This window comes from Passer domesticus, chromosome 9 (genome assembly GCF_036417665.1).
Source record: "Passer domesticus isolate bPasDom1 chromosome 9, bPasDom1.hap1, whole genome shotgun sequence".
Lineage (NCBI taxonomy): Eukaryota > Metazoa > Chordata > Aves > Passeriformes > Passeridae > Passer > Passer domesticus.
This window is the reverse complement of record NC_087482.1, coordinates 32,673,562-32,683,973: the sequence shown is the minus strand read 5'-3', so window position 1 is coordinate 32,683,973 and position 10,412 is coordinate 32,673,562. Positions and strand designations below refer to the sequence as shown.

At 42.6% G+C, this 10,412-nt stretch overlaps 1 protein-coding gene and 1 long non-coding RNA gene across 5 annotated transcripts in view; one reads left to right on the top strand and one right to left on the bottom strand.

Moving 5' to 3' along the window:
• Positions 1–1,313: 1,313 nt before the first annotated feature.
• LOC135307941 (uncharacterized) lies at positions 1,314–7,290 on the bottom strand. Of its 3 annotated transcripts, XR_010368509.1 has the most exons (4): positions 7,009–7,290; positions 4,369–4,535; positions 3,363–3,471; positions 1,314–1,563 (listed from the first exon to the last, which is right to left on the bottom strand). It is a non-coding gene; the product is annotated as an uncharacterized LOC135307941 (long non-coding RNA). The 3 variants fall into 3 exon arrangements; XR_010368508.1 differs by having other exon boundaries at positions 4,369–7,290; XR_010368510.1 differs by lacking the exon at positions 1,314–1,563 and adding an exon at positions 1,572–1,816 and having other exon boundaries at positions 4,369–7,290.
• Positions 7,291–7,527: 237 nt separating this feature from the next.
• Positions 7,528–10,412, top strand: part of DCP1A (decapping mRNA 1A) — a 28,158-nt gene continuing 25,273 nt past the window's right edge. The window contains exons 1-2 of one of the 2 annotated variants that reach the window (XM_064432526.1): positions 7,528–7,744; positions 8,677–8,717. In XM_064432526.1, the coding sequence (XP_064288596.1) occupies positions 7,610–7,744; positions 8,677–8,717 (176 nt within the window). In that variant the 5' untranslated portion in view covers positions 7,528–7,609. The remainder of the gene's footprint in view (positions 7,745–8,676; positions 8,718–10,412) is intronic. The other variant, XM_064432525.1, reaches the window with a different exon arrangement.

Genomic DNA, 10,412 nt, shown 5'->3' with positions numbered 1-10,412 from the left:
CTGGCCACTCCTGCCCTGTGGGACAGCTCATCACTTGTGAAGTTCAGTTCTCCTGGCTGACAGGGCTATTTTGTCATGGAAGTGTCACACTGTGTAACAACACCCTGCCTGTGTCTGAGCAATGCCAGGTGCACACGGGGCAGGGAAAGGCCAGCACGGTGAGCTTCACCTCCCCATCCCTGACTTCTGTGCCAGCTGTCAGCAGCCACAGACTGCACTCAGGGGCAGAGCAGGAGCTGGGCAGGCAGGCACTGTCACCCCGGGACTGCAGAGCCCAGCTCAACCTGCCAGCTCTGCAAGGCATCACAGCAGAAGGAAAAAGCAAGAGGAGATGTGGTCCTTCAGCTGTTGGTGCATATGTGCATTGTTTACACTGCAGCTCTCAAAGTCTGTTACATTTAATTGTTTTGAAGATCACATGGTTTGTACAGACTTTAGATGAGGTAGTAATTCTGAAAATGAGAACTAGTTGTACTGCCCATGAGAGTCTTGAAAGAACCTATTACAGCCTGAAATGAAAACTGGTGCTCAAGTGGTCTTGAAATAATTATTTGAGATTATTACAATCTATTGGAGAGCTGTTCATCAGCTTGCCAATCCTTACCTGACAAAATCTATCACCCCTACACAAACTCTTTATATTCAGCATTTCCATGCACTAATTCCACATGCAAAAGTAATTTTATTGTGATGCAGCACTGGGAAAAAAAAATATTGTCTGAATACAAGGGATGGTTTCAACACACAACTTATTAGCTGGTTTGGTTTTTTTTCCTTTGAAAACACACCAAAGCAAGCAACCTAATTTGTAGATTAATCTCCCAATTTGTAATTATTTTCCAGATGAAAATTCAGGTAATTTGTGCACAGGATTTTGTAGAAGATTCTGTAGGAAATAGCTGACTGCCATTTCCCTTTACACATGCAACTGCATACAACCCACTTGACATTAATTAAATAAGATGCTGATGCTTTTGTTCTTTAATACTTCATTACTATTTGATCATTTCTTTTCTAACACCGATGTCAAGGGACATGAGGTCCCAAAATTAAAAAGCTGCAATTGCACTCCCACCACAGCCCTTCAGGCCTGAGCTCCAGCTGTGTCTTAGCTAAGCTTTGTTCCAGTTTAGCTGCAAATTTCCACGGCACTGTGTATGAATGCTTTCCCCTGAAATGCCCTTCCTGTGCCATTCCTCACACATCTTATCCACAGGGCTCCCCTGGTGATCTTCATCACACAACTTTATGGCTCTTTTCTGAGTGACTGCAGCAAAGGAATTCTCCATCAGCCAGAACTGAATTGGAGGAAAGAGGCCAAAAAGAGGTGAGGAGCTCATCCAGTTTATTTCCTTAGTCATGATGTAACAGTGACTCCTCCTCACCCCTTGCAGAAGGCCATCCAGAATGGGTGGCTCTACCTCAGAACTCCATTTCAAAGCAGGAGCACATCATGGATTCTTGACTACAACTGACAGAGGCACAATTTAGCACATGACACAAGTTCAGTACTCATGGTTTGTGTCTCTGAATACTCTTGGACAAGATACATCCTGGAGAAAGCTGCCAAAGCAAAGAACAAAGATCCCTGTGCTCACAGCAGGAATTAAGGGATGCTGTGCTCCAGGCTCTCACTACACCTGTGTCTGTTCCTGTTTTCAGCCCACAGAAGATGAGAGCCACAGGAGGTGTTGGCTGACACTGAGGGGCTCCAGGACACCCAAAGCTGCTCCTCTGTCCTGGTGACAGCACCCAGTGCAGCTGCTGTCACCTTCCAGAGAGGTTCTGTGATCCTTCAGCATCCACCAGCCCTTCCCTGGAGGAGTGAAATATCACCAGAATGCCTACTGCTTATACTGCTCTTCAGAAAGTATTCCAGTTAAATTTATGATGATGAGTAAATACATTGCACTCATTTTATGGCTGGGAAAATGAAGGTGGAGAGAGCTGCAGTGCTTTAATAACCTCTGAAATGAATGCAGGTTTGCTGATTCCCGTTCCTCTGACACTGGGAAACCCAAGAAGCATCAAAAGCAGCCCAAACCACTGGGCTGTTTTACATTTTATTTGTTTTCAGTCCTCTCTGAAAAGCTCTAGAAGCTATTTACTCTCAGAATCGTGTTGCATCTTCCTTATTAGTACAGTACCACATCAAGAAAAGTCTATTGAAAAATACACATTTGCTCATAAAAAATTAATCTAACCTATTTTGGAGATGATTGCTCTGATATGGGCATATTTTGCAAGAAGACAAAACATTTTAATGAAATATTAAAATAAAATATAAAAATATTAAATTAAAAATATTGACAAATAAAAATAATATTTATTAAAATATTAAAATATTTTAAAGGAATACTGACTTGCTGTTTTACAGCAAGGCTTCAGAGATAAAGCAGCATAGAAACCTACATTTTAAAATTTATGTGACAGTCCCAGTATTTAAAGGGCCAGCTACATGGAGCCATCAAATGTGGCTCAGGAAAAAAAGGATATTTTAAGAAGACAAAAATGTAAGTACACAATAATACCATAAAGCTGACACAGTATATTTAAGGTAAATCAGTCAGTAATTAAAAACTGACTGAGTTAAAAACTAACATGGTTCTACTAAAGTAGCTTTCTCAAGGCTCAGGGTTACTACCACGAAGCACAATTATTCCTGATGTATTTCTCAGTTCTGTACAGAGCAGGACCTTGCTAATGTAATTATATTTCTTTTTTTTTTAACTGTACAAGGAGACCTAGGGGAACAGGCTACTCTGCTTGTAATAGTAATTGAATATTTTTTCCTAACGTTATTATAGCAATAAAATAGCAACTATGTGCAAAATCAAATAAGCATTTGAAAATCACTGATGGTGCACTTTTGCTACTGCAATATTTTGACCAATGAGTATTTGCAATGGAGCTCATTTTCAGCAATGAAATTAGCACAGCCTAATATATTCAACAGCAGGCCTTGAGGCTACAGCCAGATAAAATACCCCAGAAGTAGCTAAAGATGTTTGTTCAAAGCCCAGTGTAGCACATTATGCACATTAATCAGTAAAAGTTGGGCTGCACACCTGCATCCAATGGACTTACAGAGGCTGCTGGCACTGAAAGGCTTGCATTCAAAAAGAAGTTGTATTTAGATTTTTCTACAAATTTACTCAGAAAAAACACATTGCTGGATATTACACAAAATGCAGAGTCCCAAGAATAATGTTTTCTCTCTAGATCTGATTTATGTCAATGATAAACTTTTCTCTTTCCTCTGTCAGTGACAGATTCTAAGGGTGAGCACGATACCATTTGGAGCTGAACCTCTATGCCCTAGTTAAAAAAAAAAAAATTACCTGTCTAATTTCACTACCTACCTTCATCAGAGAAGAGCTGTCATATTTTGATGCAAATTCCAGCAATTTACATGTTTGAAGCTGGTAGGCAATGTCTTCCTAGAAAAACTTGCCACCCTTCCACAATCTCCTGTGAAATGGCAAACCAGGTTAGAAAGATAGAGGAGATTGGATTACCTGTCTGCACCAGATCATTGTTTCTAGGAGATAATCCATAAATGATTAAGCCTTCTAATGTTATTGAGCAATGTAAGGAGGGCTGCCTGTGACCTATTTCACCCTCTTACACTGTTGTGGGAGTAGCTTTACTGTATAAATCAAATTGAGTATTTTCATTCTTCATTTTATTGAATTGTAACTGTAATTTAATGACTTTTCTCTGTTTCTTTCAATATTATTTCAGAATCCCTTGGAAGGACTGTAAATGTGGTTACACTCATATCCAAAATGTCAGTGGACACACAGATGGCTGCCTTTTTTTTTTTTTTGTCATTTTCCTTGTACCTTATTAAAATACATTATTACAGAAAGTGCTGGGTTTATAATGTTTCATGCTTCACACTTTCTAGATTTTTCCAATTGTACAAGGAGGGAAAAAAAAAAAGAAAAATGGAAGTCATGCATTCCTTTACAGAATCATTACTGCAATTATTTCATGACAAAGAAACTTCTAGCTAAATTCACATTCCAGTATTGCAAGAGCAGAGAAACTCAGATGCTATGCAAAGCAGTTGTGTGTTACCTCTGTTTTCTACAGAGCATAGAAACAGGAAAAAATCCCATACCTACAGCTGGGTAAGTCACTAGCTCCAGAACAATCTTCCTAAAGCTTGTCACTCCCATGTGATGATCCTGCTAAACCTGGAGTCTCTTTACACACCACCCTATCCCACCAATTTTAATTGTTTGATTAACACTGCTGCCCTATGGCACTGTTAATATGTAGCAATTTGGAAACTTTCCCTTGAAAGAAGAAGATTTTGCACAGCTAAAAAGTACCTGTCACCATGAACATGCAATAAGGTACCTGTGGCTGCAGCATCAGTGCAGAGAGAGCACAGTGCAAGCTGGAACTCCTAGGGAAGGCTGCTGATCCCTCCAAAGAGCAGAACAACTGCCAGGGAAGGTAACTAGAGACCCTGAGCAGTTTATACCATATTTATACAAATGGGGAAAATGCTCAAGTAATGCCACCTGTGAAATAAAAGGGTTTTTCAAATAAAATGTCAGCATTTCAAAGTTCTAGCATCCCCTGTCCCTTGGATTTTATTTTAATAATTGAAATGCAAAATAAAAGTTCATTAAGTTATTAAGGAAGTTATGACCAGGATATTTTGTCCTATCTAGAACAGTCTGTAGAATTACAGCCATTATCCTGAAATTTAGGGTATAGATAACAATGCAATTATTAATCAACAGCCCAGAAATTGCCTCCCATTACAAAACAAGGAAAGCATCTGCAAACAAACCAACAGAAGTGTGTCATTTGCAAAACAGCTCATGAAACCAGGAATATCTGGCAATTGTTTTGAGTGGAAAACTGTAAAGATAAAATACAAGCTCTGTGAGTCACTCAGATTTGCAGGACTCCCTGGACTCTAATTCAGCCTGGAACAATAACAGGAAATGCACTGACTGGGAGCACTGGCTGCACTTCTCCCTCATCTGAACTGCAGCAATAAATCTTTTGCTGAGGATACTCAGCCAACAAGGGAAAAAGAAAAGTACTGAAGAGCTAAGACTTCTTCTGTGGGAAGTTTAAAGGAGTGACTGCAGCCCAAATAAGCTGTGGGAATACATCAGTAATCTACTGTGTGAAAAGAGGGGCCAGAAACATATATAAAACATTTATATATATAACATTTATAACAGAAACATATATATACATTTGTATAACAGAACTGCCAACAGCAGAGCAACAGAGACCCAGCCCTGGTGTCACAAGCAAATGAAAGAGAAAAAGAGAAAATTTACTACTTCATCAACTATATTTACACAGACTAAGTAGACAACAGTACTTAGGGTAATAAATTATCATATCTGTCCTACAAAACCTCAGCAGTGTAAGTCTTACTTATAAAACATGATGTTCTCTTCACTGGTTGAAACACAAATGGAATGTGTCCCACTCACAGAGAAAACATGAAAAGGGCATCCTGGGCATCATCCCACTTGTGCCTGGCTCCGTGCAAGAACCAGGAGCAGGGAGTGAGAGAGGAGCATTTCCCCAGCATTGTGGGGAGGCCTAGGGAGATTTGCACCCCACAACACCCCCAGCACACACCTGAGCAGCTCCAACCCCCCAGTGTACCCCGAGGCTCTGCCTGCACACACACTCTGCTGTGCTGCAAGGCTGAGGACAGGCCATGCATCCCTTCTGATGCAAAATATTTTATTCCAATGCAACAACAGTGAGGACAGGCAGGGAGAATAAATTCACTGAAATGCAGAACGGGAATTTGCAGCTGAAGGAGGAAAACAATCCATAAGCAGAAAGCACTGCTTCCCTTTCTTTCTTGCTGCTCCTTGTGATTCACTTTTAATGCAAGATGAAGCCAAGGAGTTTTCACAACTGAGATCTCACACAGCAGAAAATTTCCTTTGCCAATAAGTTTTTATATTTGAAAGCTACCTTTTCTTTATAGTAATCTTGCAGAAAGGGGAAAGACGTTTAAGATGCCATTTAGAATAAATTTTTAAAGTTTTTGTAATTTTCTTTCTGAGTTTTTAGAATGTTGTTGCTCTCTCATTTTCAAACTTTCATTTCTTCTTATTTCCTTTCTCTAATTTAAACTGTTAGTGAACAATGAGACATTTTACACCAAAGTATTGCCTTTAAGAGCAAACACTACAGAATTAGCAAAAACCCCAAATTTTATGGATTAGGCTGTTCTGTGGTGAAACCATTAGAGAGACATGGACAATTTATGGAGCTCTAAAACATTCCATATGACTTTTGTTTAGGTTTTTACTGATGTTTTTGCTCTGGGGTTCAAGGGTGAGTTACTGGGATGAAGTTTTCTGTCTAGATTACTTCTTTCCTAAGAAATGCACTTTTACTTTGCACTAGAACTGTTTGACACCAAAACAGGCACATTATTGTTCTGCCCCAAAAGCTTGAGAGTTTAAAACATATATTAGACTGGAACTTGGTATTTCCACTTCTTAACAGAGAGACTTTTTGTGGAACAACACAACTGCTGGCTCCTTGTTTATGGTTTGTGCATTAAATGTCAGCCATCGTGGGACACGACTATCCTGTTAAGCTGTATTAAAATCAGAAGTTTGTCCACCTGCAACAAAGAACATGACCTGTGGTAAAACAGAGCATAGCACACATTCTTGAAATTCTCAGGAGGGTCAGGAGCTTGTCGTGAACAAGGTTTTGTTTAGAAATTTACAAACCTGGTTTTTCCCTGTCAGATTGCACAAAATGCTACAAAGTTACTTGAACCTAAGTGATCTTATCTTGGAAGTAATGAATGCCTTGGTTCTGATGAATATTCGATACTTTTCTGTTCCTAAAATCACCAGTAACTGAAAAACTGCAGGAAACAGCTCAGTGCACTGCATGTTACTTTGTTCTTGTGTCAGCCAACCTAGATATGTACTACACAGCACTCTACTTTACATATGGCATTTACTGTCCCATGTACCTTTACTTTACCTGAAAAATGTACCTGTGGATGCTTACTCAGCCTGAAATAAATAATAATCCCCAAATTCTTCTAAAATATTGAAAACTCCATATCCCACAGCAGACTGTGAACTACTGACACACCAGAAAATGACAGACAGGGGAGCAAACAGCATCACCCTCCAAGTGCTGGAAGATAACTCCTGAGCCTGTGACGCAGCTCATCGGCTTCCCAAGGCAGCCTGCAGTAACCTCCGGAGCCTTTGGGTTACTAGTGGGGTAAATAAATAAAAACACGACGCGAGGGCCGGCCCTCAGCCTCAGCCCTGCCCAAGGCCCACGGCCGCGGGGCTCCGCCAAGGACCCACGGCCCTGCGAGCCCTCAGTGGCCGGGGCTGCGGGGGCAGAGCGGGGAAGGGGCCGCGGACCGGAGCCGAGCAGAGGGGCCCGGGAAGGGCCCGGGAAGGGCCCGAGGAGGCGCCTGCGGGGCGGGAAGGGCCCGGCGGGGCGGGGCGTGGGCCCCGGCCGGTGGCGGAACTGCAGGCGCGGGCCGGGCGCTCCGGCGGGGCGGGCGCGCCGCTGCACCGGCGCGGCTGTTGCCGTTCCGCGGGCGGGGCTGCCCGGATCCAAGATGGAGGCGGCGGGCAGAGCGGGGCAGGAGATGAGCCTGGCGGCCCTGCGGCGGCACGACCCCTTCATCACCGGCATCGCCGACGTGACCGGCCAGGTCGCGCTCTACAGCTTCAGCCCCAAGGACAACGAGTGGGTGAGTCCGGCGGGGCTGGCCCGGCCGTGCCCGAGCCCCCGCAGCCGCCCGGCCCGGCGCGCCCGCACGGGGCCCGCGCGGGGCTGCGCTCGCCCAGGGCGAGTTTGGGGCTTGGGCGCGTTCCCCCCGCTTGTGCTGGGGGAGAGGAGCGAGAAGGAGACGAAGAGAGCAGAGAAAGGAGGAGGGGGAGGAAGAGGGAGAGGAGGAGGAAGAGGCGGAGGAGGAGGCAGAGGCCGTGTGTGCGCTCGGGGAGGCGGCGCCGCTCCCCCTCGCAGCGGGGCAGCGCTGGGGCTGCAGGGCGCTTTGGCTGCTGCTGGCCGTGGGCTTCTTCTCTTTTTTAATCGTACTTTGTTGTTGTTGCTCCCGCCTGTTGCACAGAGCCCGAATTCGGGAAGAGGGCGATTTAAGCGATATGAGTGTTCGTCATTGCATTAAAGCACAGTTTTGGCTTGGCCGCGGGTTCATCACGGAGCCATAAAACGGGAGTACGGGGGGCTCCGCGCTGTCACGGGCAGCCCCGGAGCTGCCCCAGCCTTCCTCGCACTCGGCCGTGGGGAGGGCTGCTCTGGAAGCCGGAGTCCCACACGGAGCCGTGGCCCACAGCCCCGCCGTGCTGTGCTGTCCTTGGGGTAGAATGGAACACAACCTCTCCGATATTTGGAGCCTGCCCCGGCCGGCTCAGCAGGGGAAGGCTGTGGAACACTGTGTGTGTATCAAAGAGAGAGAGCAAAGGCTTTTGGAAGCGAGTTTAACTTCCTAATCTTTCTAATTTAAAAAAATGGTAGTTTCTGAAAATAGCAGATCTTACTTTTAGGCCTGTGATGTCAAACCTTATGGAAAGATAAGGATATTGTAAGTCTGTAATTAAAACACTGTACAAACCTACTTGTGTGAACAAGCTCATCCCTGAAGTGCCTTTGTTCTTTTTGCAGGAGAAAACCGACATAGAAGGGACCTTATTTGTGTATAAAAGGTAAGGGCTGTTTTTTGGGGGGAGGGGGGATATAGTGGTGGTGATGTTTGTTTTCTTTCCTGAAGAAAACAAACTCCAGATGGCTTCCTGCAGAGTTTTCATACTCATCATTTTTTGCTTGTCCAGCTGTTAACTGCTGTGTACTCATTAAAAAAGAATAAACTCTGCACAGGGGTAAATGACTCTGTCAAAAGCCCCTAAAAGTATTGCTGAGAAAGCATAAAAACTGGATGCTACATGTGTACCCACATCAAAAACTGGTTTATTTAGCTTATTTTATTAAACCAGTAGCATTTGTTAGTGTATTGAGTTTGTTAAATGCCAAGTCTCCCTTTGTGTCCCAAAATCCATGAAGCTGATTATGAAAACCATAGAGATGAGAAATTAAATAATATGTTTTAATTTACTCCTGGAATATGGCATAAATTTCTGTAAATTGATAAAGTTGCCCAAAAGCTGGAGATTTTGTAGTGTCTGGTTTTGAGGGCTCTCAAAACCATGGAAGAAGTTTCCAATTCTCTAGGACAGGTAAAAGGGGTGAGGAGGAGAACCAGCATATAAAATCAATCATAAGTTCAAGTTTTAAATTATAAGCAAATAAAAAATTCTAAATGAAATAACACTTTGTTGAAGGTAAGAAATAGAAACAATGCAGACTTAAGCCATTCTGAAGGAGACTGTCATAGTTTGGTGATTACAATATTTCATCCTGGCACCATGTAGGGATTTGAGTTACCACTTCCTGCTACTTCAGCTCCAGCGTGGAAACACTTAGTGTAAGAAAGTGAATCAAACTTAAAAAAATGAAAACAAAAACCAAAGCAAAAGCTTTCTATGTCACTAGCTGATGATTTTAAACAATTCAGTGAGGTGCATTAAGAGACTCACTTGTAATGGTAATGGTTGGTCACCCTGTCCTTGGAAGCTCTTGACAGATTTTTGTTGTCAACCATTAGGTAAAGATGGCCACACTGTTACAGAAATCTTTATATTTACCAGCTAATTGTGTCTGATTTTTAGCCTGCCTTCATTGTTGTTGATTATACACCAATTTACAGGCACAGTTGAGTGCTGACAGGACATTCATGCAGCAAGAGAAAATAGATCTAAAACTATCTTGAACTTTCAGTGCTTGCTCAGTGTTCTCTTTTTCCACTCGGTGTCCAGAAAAAATCTAGATAATAAAAATTGCATCACTAAGCAAAACAATTCTGAGTAATTTACTTTCAGGACACTGGGTTAAGTCCTTATTTGCAGAGTTTCCCTTTAGGAGGAAATTAGTGTTTATGGTTCCCCCTGTAAGTGTACTTCATGCTGTTTAAGATAGCAGCTCTTTTTTATTGTCATGTCTATTTACAGTAAGGTAATGGTGCTGTGTAAGTGCTTTGGTTTTTCTCCTCTGATAAAAAAAATTCTGAAATGCCTCAAAATGATCTTATGTCAAGTATTGAATATATTTGCATTTTAATGGTGGACCTGCCCTAGTTTTTTTTAATAGATTTTTCAGAGGCACATCTTTGATTCAGCAGTTTAACAGTGTAGAACTGTAATGTTAATCCTAATCCTGCTTTGAGGTAAGTGTAGTTTGAAATTGAAATTAGGTGGCATGCCAAGAAATGGCATAGAAAAACAACTGTGAGAGCTGCAGGACTGCTAAAGCTTCACATAATAAAGCAATGGAAATTTGAAGATGAA